Below are 14,940 nucleotides of genomic sequence, written 5' to 3'. Positions count from 1 at the left end.
GTAGCTTCTTATGAATTAGAAACTCAAATCAGTGATATTAACAAAGTCAAATATAAATTAAGAACCTCCCAACCTTTTCTGTTTGAAGGGACATATTTAGTGAATCCACTACAGTGGCTTTGCCCACCTTTCCTCTTTAGCTTATATTTGTTCATCTGTGACAACTTCTCTCAATTATACATTTATAACCAATTGAAAGTGCTCATTTTGAAATATACAGTTCTGCCAGTCTTCCTAAAATAATTATGGAGACAAAGCTGTCATTTCTGCTGTACAGGTTAAAGAGTGGTGGTCAAAGTGATATGGTGACCAGAAATGGAAGTTTTTAAGACTCAAGTACAGCTTAGTTAGGAAGCTTAATAAAATCATGGTGGAAGCCGTAGTATTGGTAATTACAAATTTTTATTGTTGTTTAAAACTGGATATGTAAAACCTCCAAAAATTATTTTTTTACAACATTCATATGCAAAGCTCAACAAGGCTTAACAGGTATGACATGCATATACAAAAAAACTTTATAACATCACAAGTAGTAAAGATCATCATTTTTATCTACTGTTCTATGTTTAAAGAAATATAACTGAAATTGAAGGATTTATTTGTAAACAGTCATAATATATATACTTATGTAATGTATAATAACTGAAATGTAACTCTATCTTACAAACCACTGGTATGCTAGCACTAAGACATCTGTACTTTGTAAAGGCCAATTTAGAAACACATGAAGAGTTTAAGTATTGTATAAAAGTTCTTATACAAAATTAATTTTTCTACTTTATTTTTTAAAGTTGCATGCTTTTAGCAATTCATGGGTAAAAGTGTAATTACATACAGATTCCTATATAATCCTCTATATAACCTACTTAAAATTATCATGGAATTTATTAGTGTATTAGTTTCTACCAATATCAGAAATTTATAGTAATAGAAAAATAATAATTGTTTTTTACCTCCTGCAAGCAGTGCAACCAAAATTACACCACAACTCCAGATGTCTGCTGGTTCCGCACTGTACTCTCGAACCAAAACTTCTGGTGCTATGTAAGGTAATGTTCCACATCGTTTCGTCAGTGGCCGTTCTTTCCCTTGATAACGGAACACTGTTGCCATCCCAAAGTCAGTAATCTTCAGAATATCTGTTAAGAATATACACTTAATAGGTTAGTATTTTTCAAACTGTATAACAATGACAATTATTTCACACGTTGATTTACCACAATACTTTGAGCCCTTTAATTTTTGTTAAATTACTCTCACTTCCTAAGAAAAATCTGAGATAAAATTTTATAAATTCACACTGGAAAACAAACTAATACCAGAGGTTCAACAAAACAAGCAATTTATAGTATATGGACAAAAGTATAAAGCAGATAAAAATGGGGTTATGGGTGGGAAAAGAGTTGAGTACAGTAGTTGAAACACATATTAATATTGAAACCAACATATGAAAATATATGTTAGAAATGTACATGGTTACAAATAAATAAAATTAAGTTAAGCCTGAATTATTACATTTTAAAGGACACCTATATACAAAAGCAAATTCATTAAAATTCATGTCTTTATATTTATTAATGAGGTTTAACTTTATATGTAGTACCTTTAATGTATGTTCAATATATCCATCTATCCAATTTTTGACAAGATATTCTGCCTACAAAACTGGGATCAACAGAAAAACAAACTGGAGTAAACTAACACACCCCTCTCTGTAATATTTCACATTGAGGACATAATCACACTAAACTTAAATGATCTGTAGTACAGTGGAACCCCTCTAAGTGGTCATTCAATCAGTCCCTTTTTTTGTTTACATAATCCCTAATTATGTACAGTGGAACCCCTCTAATCAGGCCAGTTTGTCTCAGTCCTGAAGGTGGCTGCTTAAGACTTAACTTTCTTACCTTGTGCATCTAAAAGCAGATTCTCTGGCTTCAAGTCTCGATGAGTCACACCTTTACTGTGAAGGTATTCCTGTAATAAGCAAACAGATATGTTAGTTACTTTAACAAAACTGAATAGGTTTACATCTATCACAGTTGATATTAGTATCACAGAATTAACAGCATCACTAGTAATATTAAGTGGGGTAAACACTGAAGGCTAGATAAGTCAAATATGAAACAAAATCATTTTAAAAAGATGTGGAATATTAGAATTTATTAAAAATAGGAGATCTCTTTCCTATTCCACGAATTTACAAGTATTTCTTGCTTGCTAGTTGGTATTTTTTTAACTGTGATCTCTTAACTTTTATCTCTTTTTTTAAAAAAAAACAACTTTTGATACAAATTTTATAGTATATACTTATGTACAGAAGCAAATTATATTAATACAACAGTAAATTGACAAAGAATGATTTATGAGCAAAACTGAAAACACCCAAAGAAAACAAACTAATGTTCTACTGGTATATGTAGTATTTTTCCTACATAAAATAATTTTCTTTATGCTTATAAATCATTATTTGTCAATTAACTATTACCTTACACTAGAATCATTGATGAGATAATGACAGTATCTGAGATATTTAGATTTAACCACATGATCTTTTATGGATGTCCTTTTCGATGTAACAGAAATAAAATGCATTTGATGAGGGACAAGATTATTTTTAGTCCTGATCTACAGTGATTTGCTTTTGATAAAACATTATTAATAAATGTAATAATATGATTGGTTGACAAAGTTGCAATGTGTGTGTTTTGTGAAAACAGAAAATCACAGTTCATTTCAAATGCTGGATATATATTCAGAGGTAAGATGGATAAAGTATATCTAACACAATATGCAATTTGAAATTGTTGGTAAACTTGCTTAATAATAAACACTCACCACTCCAGATATAAGTTGAGTAAAATATCTTTGTGCTTCAAATTGAGACATTCCTATATCTGGCTCTACAAGAAAACATAAAAACTGTAACATTTTGGCAAAATATTAACTTTTAATGCTGAATTACTTGAAAGACTTTGATATCTATGTGCCAACAGCTTTTGTTGGTTACTTGTTTACGTGTAACATACTTATTGAACTATTCATTTGAATTCATAGTACTTGGGCTCATGGTGGTTTCCACAGCAGCTTTCTTTTCATTTACAGTATATGCATAAGTAGTTTGATACTAAACATCTACCACATTAGATTTTCTAAAAACCAACATCCATCTTGACCTCAAAACATTTTAAAAGATATGTCTCATGGCTTACAGCTTTTCTCATCAATAATGAGTTTAGTTTAGTATTTTTTATAACTTTAGGTATTATCTCCAATATCATTTTGTTAGAACTTCTCAAATTAATGTACCTATTAAAAGTACTTATTACAAAATTGTGAGTGTAAAGTGCATCCATTAAGTTTCTTTTGTTCATTACATTTTCTCAATTGAAGAGTTCCCCATAATATTAATATATTGGACACTAGGAAGAATGTCAAAATCTTATAAATCATGTCAAAGAATAGTTGACTAACAATATGAATTATTTTGTGGATGCTCTTTAATTCAAACAATGAATTGTAGAGCCCACACAGCCATAGTTACACTTTGGTCACATAAATTTATAGTTCATATAATTAATCAACTGTTCTTCAACACAGCTTAAGACACTATGAAATTCTCCAAAGAGTCTAAGGTTTCAATATTCTGGCAAGCTAAATGAGAAAACATTACAAAACAATTTAGAATAAAATAAAACATTGTGAGAAACATATTATAACACACTCGTGATATTGTAAACCGTTAAACAAAGACTTATACATTTTAACAAATAGTTCATAATACTATTTTAAAATATATATATTATTTTATTTACATAGGAATTTCAAGAACATAGAGTATTAAAGCTAGTTATTCATTATCTTGAATAATTTATCCAAAGAAACTGTTTAAAATACTAAGAAATAAATGTGAAAACCAATCTTTCATTAGATTTTGCACTTGTCACTGAGTTATAACAGTGCTGGGGAATTCCAGTCCTCAAAAATAACCCTGGACAGGAACAAGTCAAAATAATAAGATCAGGCCTATAATGTCTTTTACTTACACAGTAATCCTAGTCTTTTTCTTTCTATTTGCCTTCGTTCAGGGTTATTGACAATGGGGTGAAAGTCCTTGAAACCAATATATCTCAATGACAAATAGCAAAAGTTTGTAACACTGTTTCACAGACTTGTAAACTATTAATCAAAGACTTACCTATTCGATCAAACAGCTCACCTCCTGAAGCATATTCAAGAAAGATATACTGACGAGATCCTTCATTACGATGTCCAAAGAATTTGATGATGTTTTCATGATTCAACAATCGGTGAATAAATATCTAAATGGTTAAAACAATGAGCTATGAAATAATTAGCATGCATAAAATTGCTATAGAAAAGTAGCTTATAAAAGCAGTTTCATAATACACATAAAATATAATTTTGAAGCAGATATCTACAAATATAGAACTGCATGTTTTAGAAGTTTACATGTTGTATTAAAAATTGTTTTGAAGAAATTAGAAACACAAGATTTCTTAATATACATAAAATTCCTCACTGGAGAATTTCTTTAGCATATCTTACAAAAATTTAAAAAATTATACTCACTTTTTTTTCCATAATTATGAAAACGTTAAGACTCTCTATGTAGTCACTTACATAAACACCTTGTTAAAACCTTAAATCAGGTTTAGTAATCTAAGTATATTTAGTATATCTGACAGTAAGTAATTTTACTGCTTAAAACTGATTTATGTTCAGATGATCACTATAGATTACCATTAAAGCATACTCAAAACTTAAAGTAAGAAGAGGCAAGCTTTCTACTATTAACCATACTTCTTTTTTGATATTTTCAGCAGCTTCCTTCCTGTCTTCAAGGTTCAAAACCTTGACAGCTACTGCCTCCTGAGTTGTTCGATTTACCAGCAGCTTAACTCTGAAAATATTGATATAACTTAATCATTGATACAAAAAGCTATGATCCCTGGAAAATGTAAATATTTGTACCGAAAATAAATTCTAATGAAAAAGAATAGAAGAAAGAGAGCTTGCAATGCTAAAAATTTAGTGCTTTTGCACAGAATTCTATAATTCTCATTCTAGACTGACACAATAACCAAATGAAAACAATTCAAAATACTGTCATCTGCTTTATGAGTATTTTCTTACATAATAAAAATGTAAACAGCCACAGTGTTTCTGATTCATTACTTCACAAGTTAGTTGCAACTGGTTATACTGATGTACACCTTACCAGGAATAAGCAAGAAAAATGAGTGTCAGGATAAAGTTAGTTTACATCAACCTGAGGTAATGCAAGTTTTCCTTTATCATAGTTCAAGTTCCAATTTTAAAAGTAATATGAGCTTTACAAAGAATATAACAATGTATCTACTTTATTTTTGAATATTGGTTGATTTGACACTTCCCATAGACATGTATAATGGTCTGACCTGGATGTGTTTAATTATCATCAATTACATATTAGCATAATTTAACAAACCAGTTTTCCGACAATCATTGTCATAATATTTAGCAGCTCACATCATAAATCAGTAAGCAAAGAAACACTGCAACACAATTCATGGAATTATTACCTGTGTGGATCATTTCTAAAAGCATACTTATTATTTATGATATTATCTGGTTTGACAACTTAACTTTTTTAAAGTTGAGATTATAAAAGTAAAATAAATATAAGTTGTACCTCACAAAGAATGTCTTATAGTAAGATAAAAGAACAGTTAAAAAACACAAAACTGATGAGCATTTAATCAAAATTTGTAGTTTTTCTGTAATTCTATTGACAAAATCACTAATTCCATATTATGTTGTCATATCATTTCACGTGATAACATACTTGTATTAATGTGATTTTCAGAATTCAAAGAAAAAAAGATACTTAACATTTTATATAATATGACACTACATATTCAGTTTTCAATCCAAATGAACATAATAGTGATAGAAATAAAGTATTTGGCAGTATGTGTTGCACAGATAGAAGTCTTAATTAAAACAGACATCTCTAGTGCTGCATACATTAATAAACTCAAATTTCCAATGGACTCTACTTCTAAAAAAGTTCAAATGTTATAATTACATATCTTATGATATTAACAAAACTGAAACTTAAGAACTACTGTGTATTTTAGAGTAAAACTTTGAAAAATTACATTTCTTTGAATCTAAATGTTTTTTTTTTTTCATGAGGACCACAACTGAAGAGCGAGAATATGGAAAAGTTAAGCTGTTATGAGTTTCTGAAAGTTATTTAATATCTATATTATAATTTGTAGTAAACTGGGTTAATACAATAATAACTAGATATAGTAACTTTTGTAAATAAAAGTACTATAGTAAAAGTTTTAACTTAGGGTATAGTGGAGTAAATTTGACTATTACGTTAAAATAGACATAGTATATGTAATGATAATTTATGCTTTAGTATATTTCAACTTACTAATAAATCATTAAACAGGATAAATACATTATTAAATAAATAAACTATAAAACTAGTTTATTGTCTCTATATTTTAAATTCAGCTTATACTTTTGTAACTTATAGACAGGCTATAAATCATTCTAGATACATTATTGATGTTATCTATATGGTTAGTTCTACTAAATTATTAAGATCTATGTAATTAAAGACAAAGTTTAGTGTGAAAATAAAAAACTGATCAAAATATATTACTGGTTCTTAAATGTTAGGATACTAGTATTCGTTATTAAGTATTTATTTCAGGCCATAATTATAAATACAACAAATATATGTAAAAACGGCTCGTTTGGGTTGAGAAAATTTTTTTTACACAGAGGAGCGAACAACGTATCGACCTTCTTCACTCATCGTCAGGTTTACAAAGTACAAATACAACAATTAAGACTAGTATAGGAATTCAGTATTCACAGTTTGTTAGGTGTAATGGATACAATGAGTGAGTTTTATTTGGAAATTTAGGATTACCATGTACTTTTAAGGAAGCTAGTAATGAAGATGTGTAATTTTTATGTAGAGTTTATAGGTTGGAGGCTATCCTAATTAAAGTACAGACAACAGATAAAAAGAAGTGTAGACTGTGGGAAATGGCAGTAGGATTTCAGGAGCTTAACATCAGTTAACAATGAATATCAGGAAGTTAGAAAGAGTATTATTAAAGAAAAAGTAGTTAATTTAGTTGTAATGAGCAACAAAGTTTAGCCCTTGGCTTCAACAGATATTGGAGGGAAGGAAGACAAAAAGGTCAGAGAAGGATGTGGATGACAAGGAGGTTAAGAGTTATAGATGATTCCTTGACAAGGGATGAAGATAAGATAGCCTGTGGGGTAAACAGAGAGAAAAGAAGATTATGTTACCCAGGGGCATAGGTGGGGGATATAACTGACAAAGCAGGAGATATAATAAAGAGGGCTAGCAGAGATGCAGTTTTTGTGGTGCATGTAGGAGATAATGATGTAAGGAAAGGCAGGCCATAGGAGCTAATTAATAAGTATGAAGGGTTGATGAAGGCATTTAAAGAAAAATGACATAACTTAATTTTTTCAGGGGATACAGCCCAGAAATAACTGTGGGAATGAAATTATAAGTAGGTCACTAGAGCTAAATGCTAGGCTTAGATTAGTATGTAAGGACAAATTGTTAGTCTAGTTGGACTTGGGGATCAGTTCAGTGGAAAAGGAAGTTTTTGAAATGGATGGTTTACATTTAAATAGGGTAGGGTCTGGCTTGTTTGTTAAGATTATTAACTCAGCTGTAAAGAAAATTTTAAACTATGCCTAGACAGTGATGAGAGCCAAACAAAACTAAATGCAAAAAAGAATAAGAAGCAGAAAAAAAGTTTAACATAGGAAGTGAGCACAGTAGTAGTTAAATTATTACTGTTGTAATTCTAGAAGTATAAAAAAATAAAATAAGATGACTTTAGAGCATTGGTAGGAATGAAGGATTTTCTTGTAATGGGAATAACTGAATATTATTCATTGTAGATAATTTTGATGAAAGAAATGTCTTTGAAATACAGGATTGTAGATTATTTAATAGGGACAAAGTCGTAAAGAGAGAGGTAGGAGTGGCTTAATATAGAAAATGTGAGCTGCATCCTGTTGAGTGAAAATATTAAAGATAATAGTAAGGAGATTTAATCTATTTGGGTTCATCATAGTGGATATCTAAGAAAAATGATCTTAGTAGAAATTTGTTACAAACCACCAAATTATATTGATGAAATTAGTGAGAAACAGTACAATGAGGTTAAGATTTCAGCTGTTAATTAAGTTATAATTATGGGTGATTTTAATTTCTGGCATATAGATTGTGAAATGCTAGAGTCAAACCACGAGGGAAAATGATTTTTGAAAACTGTTCAAGATGATTTTCTTCACCAATTAATTAATGAACCTACCAGAGACAATGCTATTTCAGATTTATTGTTAACTTTACACTATCAAGAGTACCAGTAGAAATTGGGAAACAAATGGATGAGAGTGATCATTACTTTATTAGGTTTGATGTTTTACTGCATATAGAGAGAAGGAATGATAAGATTTTGGTTACAAATTACAAAACAGCAAATTTTGAAGGAATGGATCAAGAATTATTTATTGTGAATTTGGCAGCTGAGTTACCTGAGAAACTGATCAAATGTCAAAATTTTTTAAAAGAAACATTTTTAAATATTTAAGGTAAACATCTTCCTTATAGAAAGAAAAGGTAGCTGAATGTAAAAAAACAAGTTCACCCACAGATTTTAAGAGATAAAATTTAGGAAAACGTAAGTTTAAAAAATATTTAAATTGACTGGTATGACAGGAGATTTAGAAGATTATAGAATATCATGAAAGTTGGCAAAACAGGAAATTAGGATATCAAAAAGGATGCATGAAAAAAGTTTAACTGAAAATATGAAAATTAATAGTAAGGATTTCTTTAAATGCATTAACGGTAAATAAAATGTTAGAGGGATGATAAAGGAAGGCCAGTATTTGATGATTATTTTTTTTCTTCAGTTTTTACTAATGAAAATTTATCCAATACTCCACATCTTCAATAGTTGATAAATGAAAACAAGATGTCTGTATTAATTCTTAGCTGGAAAAGAAAAAATTGGGAAGTTTAAAAACACTATAAAGTTACTGGGCCAGATTATATTTCCCCAAGTGCTTTGAAGGAGATTAAAGATTGGATATATAATCTACTTGCTACTGTTTTATGTCAATACTTGAATAGTGGGCAGGTACCAGAGGATTGGAAGTTAGCTAATGTAACTCCTCTTTCCCAGGGAGGTGATAAAATTTATCCCAGTAATTATAAGCCCATTAGTCTTACATCACTTAATGGAAACATTTTGTGAAGTCTGTTAAAAGATGCTTTGCAAAATTTACAATTTTACTGGATAGTCAACATGGTTTAACTAACTAAAAATATTGCCTTACAAATATTTTGACACTCTTTGAAAAGGTTACTGCTTATACAGGTGAGGAAAAAGGTGTCGATTTAGTGAGTCTGGATTTTCAGAAAGAATTTGACAAGGTGCCACATAAAAGGCTTGTAAAAAGTTGTCTCTATAAGTGTGGAGGATAAGTTAACAAATTTGATTGAAGAATGGCTAGATGGAAAAAAGCAGTGTTGTTGGCTAGTTGTTTGTTTTTTATTGATACAAAGCAACTAGGTTATCTGCATCAAACAACCAGTAAAAATGGAAAGTAAAGGTATTATAAAAGATATAAAAACATCAAGTTAAAACAATGTCCAAAAATTAGATAAAAGATTTAAATAGAAGTAAAAAGGACAATAGCTCATAAAAAAAACACAAGCAAGTTGGACAGTGTAACTATAACCAATGATGCTGTCCAACTTCAGAGATAAAGTTATAGAAAATAACATCCAACGCTGGTACTTAGTTGACACTATCCCAACAGGACCAGCTGAGAGGAGGAGGGGCACCCCAAGGCCACCTGTCTACAGGAATTGAAGGCCAAACTGGTGTGTCAAAGTTGAACCCCTTGACCACCAGAATCTTTTTCCCAAACTTCATGGGTTGCCACACATGGCAAACAACACTTGGGGGGGGGGGGTGATGTTCAGATCCCAGAGGAGGTAAACTGAAAAGACAGAATCTTCTCTCAAAGGTCTTTTAACCACACACAGGCATCCACACTGAAAAGCAGAGGGTTGTTACAAATGGAGTTCAGTCAAACTGAGGTATCTCAGGGCTCAGTCTTAGGAGCATTGCTTTTTCTGATTTACATCAATGAAAAAATGAAGGAATAGCCAATAATGTTTTTTTAAATTTGCAGATGATGCTGAGGTCTTGGGTGTTGTTAGCGAAAAGGATGCTGCCGATTTACAAAAGGATTTAAATCATTTAATGAGTTGGACGAATAAATGGCAAATGGGTTTTAATTATAATAAATGCAAGATAATGCACGTGGGTTATCATAATTAAAATTACAAGTATCATTTGGATGGGAATAGCCTTAACAGTGTTATAAAAGAAAGGGATCTTGGTGTAACAGTCAATCAGCCTGTAAAGACATTGAAGCAGTGTACTATTGGAAGTGGTAGGGCAAATAGAATTTTAGATTATATGTACTGGAATATTGAATACAAGTCTAAGATTATAATATCATTGTACAGGTCACTGGATATGCCACATTTAGAATACTATGTTCAGTCTTTGATACCTTACTTTAGGAAAGACATCAAATTGTTGAAAAAAGTTCAAAGAAGGGTTACTAAATGGGATGAAATATCTCAAATTGTTTTCTCTTGAAAAAAAAAAAGTTAGAAAGGATCTGATTGAGGTGTTTAAGATTGTAAAGGGAATTGACAGTGTTGATACATCAATTTTTTTCATATTTAACAGTGAGAATAGTAAGACTAGAGGACATAAATATAAATTTCTGTAGAGTAGGAGTCATCTTCAGCTTAGACAGTTTTATTTTCCTCACAGGATAGCTAGCTTTTGGAATGGGTTGTCTTCAGTAGTTATAGGTGCAGTAAATTTAAATGAAATTTAAAAAAGCTTCATAAGTATATGAATTATAAGTTAGCTTTCAGTCACTTTTTAAGTTAGTTTAGTTTAGACGATGGAACAGCTGAGATGGATCAACAGATCTCATGTTGTCCCAAAATATGTTAAATGTTCTACATCAAATTAATTTTAATGATAGAGAGTAATGATAAGGCATATAATTTTTTCTTTAATATTTTTCAATACATGTTAATCACTTTAATAGTATGCAAACATTAGAAATACTGTGTTTTTAATCAATAAAATAATTAAAATGTTTTTACAACTTTTTATGGACTTAAAACTTGTCCATCTAAAAATCTTTCAAAATGTTAATATAAAGAAGACAATTTAAACATTACATCTTACAATGTACAAACTGTAAAATTATAAAAAATACTTACTCGCCATATGCTCCTTCACCAAGGGTCTGAATCAAATCCCACCCTTCTACAAATTCTTTCACCATTTTTCCCTGGGTTGGTTCAACTAACCTAAGCTACTTTTATTAAAAGCTTTTTGATGTATCTTATAAAAAACAACAACACCTGCAAAAACAAAACAAAAACTGATACAATAAACCTATAAAATTCCTAATATCATTTCTATCATAGCTGGTACAGCTATGAAGTTAACTCTTCTGTAACTAAAATATTGATTTAAATAAATTCAGGTGATTTTTAAATATTTTCATAAGGTGTTCTGCATGTAGTTATCATTAAACAGATATCAGAAAGGTAGTAACATGTACTTAGCCTTTTGCTTCTAAAGTTAAAATATTGTTTATGACAACTGCTAGAAGCTTGCATCATTTTGGTTCTGTGTCTATGAAGACTCCGAGAAGCTGAGCCTATACTAGGGGTCAACACAATTACTTTTACAAGCTGGTATGAATTTGGGGATTTTCTCTCCTTTAATTGTTATTTATAATAGTCAGTAATGTACACTGCATTGGCTTCTGGTTAGAGTTGGATGATTACTATTGTTCGCTAATTGATTAATCAATGGCCCAATTAAATTATTACAGTCAGTTTGTACAATGTTCTATAAACCATGATATCTACAAACAAATACATATAACAAAGTTGGTGGTAGGTACTGCTGACCAGTTACTTTTTCACTAGTCAACAGTTCAAAATTAGTAACAGCAGCAAATAGTCTCAGTAACTTTGCTCAAAAGACAGAGTGAGGAAGTTTGGTGAAAATGGTAATCTAATTAACACAAGCCCCTCAGATCAACAACAGACGTAAAAGAACATTTATTTTACTTAGACAATTGGAATAATAAATAACAGTAATAACCAGAAAATCTACTTTTGATAAGTTGAACATTTTGTTGACAGTTAAGTTAAAGATAATTCCACTTGCTGAAATATTCAAGAACATCAATAATCAAAAATACTTACTTTGATTAATTAATTAGTTTATGCAATAGCTATAGCTGAAAGTTACAGGTAATCAATTATATCAATTAAACCATTGATTTCTTATTCTGATAAACCACTCTTTAACATTTTGCCTAAATTTGATGCAGTCAACCAGATTTCATCTATTATCTGTTCTGCATGGATATGAGATGAACTCTCACCCCAGCATCCAGTAAAGTCATGGGAAAATTATAAGCCAGTCCATAGAGAAAATACATTACACTTTACAGTGAATAAAGATTTTGTTTTATTTCTTCATTTGTGTATTTGTTTCTCTTCTTGTCATCCAAGTTTGATTTATTCTTCACTTTAAGTCCTTCTGAATCTGCATTTTCTGGTTACCTTTACTAAACTTATTTGTTGAACAAATGTGTATGGAAATCACAACTTATTTTTAAATAGAGTAATAAAATCTGCCCTGGAAAGTATAAGCTGATTAGTCTTAGTTCTCCAATTCTAATGACCAAAAATGGAAATTCTGGAAAATAATTTCTACATTTCTGATAAATTCTTACCATTTCTCACAGAATAGCTTTTCCTGACTTGTACTGGTTATATATGTGCAAATTTTTGCTCACATGTTGGAGAGTTCAGAGAAACACAGCACTGGAGACAGTACAACAGGTGATCATGGAACCCTATTTTGAAAAGCAGGCCATTCCCAATTCAGTCAAACAAAGGAGGGGCACGGATGGGCAATAATCCCTTCTGCTTTACTTATGTTATGCCCATTAGTGTATGGTATGGATAAATTATATTCATGATGCTTGCTAAGATAAACCTACAAGCAGTCTTGTGGAACAACCCATCTCAACAATGGGGATTATTGACCTGAATGGTCATACAGTGCAAGTTTAAGAATAAGTATACCTGTTCAGACATATGAGAGAAAGGCCCCTGTAGAACAAAAGAGAGAGAGAGAGAAACTATCCATTCAAAGAGAAACAATGGAGCTCAAAATAGCAACAGAAGGTAGGAAAAAAAAACCTTTACAGCAAGAAATGGCTGGACAATGAAGATAACGTGAAATAAGTATTCAGGGAGTAATTAATTAATTAATTTGTAGGCACAAACTACATCCTCTATTAGCAGTCAGGGACATAGTAAGGTGATAGATTTGATGGGAAAAATACTTAAAATAGACAACAAACATAAGGAGATAGGGAAGAATGCCACAGATGAATAAGCTGGCAAACTCAACCCATAAGGGTAATAAGAGAAATATTCTGAGAAAGAGAAGGATTTCAATGAGTGAGTAAATGGAACAGTGTAAGGTAAGTAACAACAGAGAGCATGGACAGGACATCTGAAGCAATCCAGACTGGAATGATGATAAAGGTGAGAAATAGAAGAGAGGGAAATGAGACTGAAGGCAACATTGCCCTAATATGCAGCCAATATGTTGGGAAGAAAAAGACTGATTAGGGTAGAGAATGATATAGGTTCTGTGATACTGTGTGAGAGAGACATCAAGAGGAAACCAATCTAAACATCAACATTCACATGCCAAAAAGAGGAGAAGAAAAAGGTCTTTAAGGAAAGATGATATAAGAAACAGAACGACGCATACTCGGAAGGAAGTGTGAAGTCATGAAGGACAACAATGAGGTTCCAACCACAGAGTGCAGTAGGACATGGAGAATGGAAAAGGAACGAAACATTAGGATAAGAACAGGAGAAATGAAGACACAGCAAAATCTTGTAAAGTATGAAATGGCTGACAAGGCAGCACAATAATTAGTAATAGTGGATACTGAAAACCCCCTTGTCAAAATGTCAAGTAACAAAGTCAAGTGCGGGAGAGTAGGATGAAACAGAGGAAAACAATGAAGAGAAGCCCAACAGCAGTGGACACACCAGTTATGTTGGTAAACTAGCATGGAGAAATGGTGAATGAAATAGGAAAACTAGGAAGCAACCTGCAAGGAAAGTCTGTTCCATCTGACAAGGAACTTGACAAAAGCTGCATGTGAAGAGATATGTTGGAATGGAAGGATGTAGAGTGCTTGATTGAAGTTATCCAAGAATAGTAGGTGAAAGAGAAAGAATAAATAGGAATGAGCACAGAAATGGAAACCATGATTGCATTGGCCAAATTGATGTTACCAAGAAGAAACAACATGGAGTGGTACAAATGGTGAAGAGGATACAAGAAAGTAGACAGATGGGGACAGATTTAAAGGTAAAGGGCCTTCCAAACTTGATTGAGAATAATAACAGCTACAGCCAAAGGATGTGGAACTGGGGACCAAAACCTTTTATACTTGTAATTCAAGTGGATAATAAATGCATCCAGCTCCAATCACCTGTGGGCCAAGGGACCACTTTGTGAAGAGCATTTTTCTGGGTATGTAAACAATGTGAGACAAGATTAATGGTACCTGGTATATCATACTTAAACAAGTGCAAGAAGCCTGCATTATCAAAAAACAAACCTCTCACACATATGGATAAAAGTTCCATAGATAGTAGGTGAAGGAGAGAGGGGTTAGCTTGACTCAAACAGGAAT

General features: G+C 31.3%; 1 protein-coding gene across 1 annotated transcript in view; it reads right to left on the bottom strand.

The window, feature by feature from the left end:
* The window catches only part of LOC143225237 (serine/threonine-protein kinase Chk1-like), a 36,494-nt gene that overhangs the window by 17,366 nt on the left and 4,188 nt on the right, over window positions 1-14,940 (bottom strand). The window contains 6 exon segments of the mRNA XM_076454289.1: window positions 954-1,139; window positions 1,908-1,977; window positions 2,839-2,903; window positions 4,199-4,322; window positions 4,825-4,924; window positions 11,408-11,551. Coding sequence (XP_076310404.1) covers window positions 954-1,139; window positions 1,908-1,977; window positions 2,839-2,903; window positions 4,199-4,322; window positions 4,825-4,924; window positions 11,408-11,472 — 610 coding nt within the window. The 5' untranslated portion in view covers window positions 11,473-11,551.

Source organism: Tachypleus tridentatus, chromosome 9 (assembly GCF_004210375.1).
Source record: "Tachypleus tridentatus isolate NWPU-2018 chromosome 9, ASM421037v1, whole genome shotgun sequence".
Lineage (NCBI taxonomy): Eukaryota > Metazoa > Arthropoda > Merostomata > Xiphosura > Limulidae > Tachypleus > Tachypleus tridentatus.
Note: the sequence above shows the minus strand (reverse complement) of the source record. Positions and strands in the feature narration are given on the sequence as shown.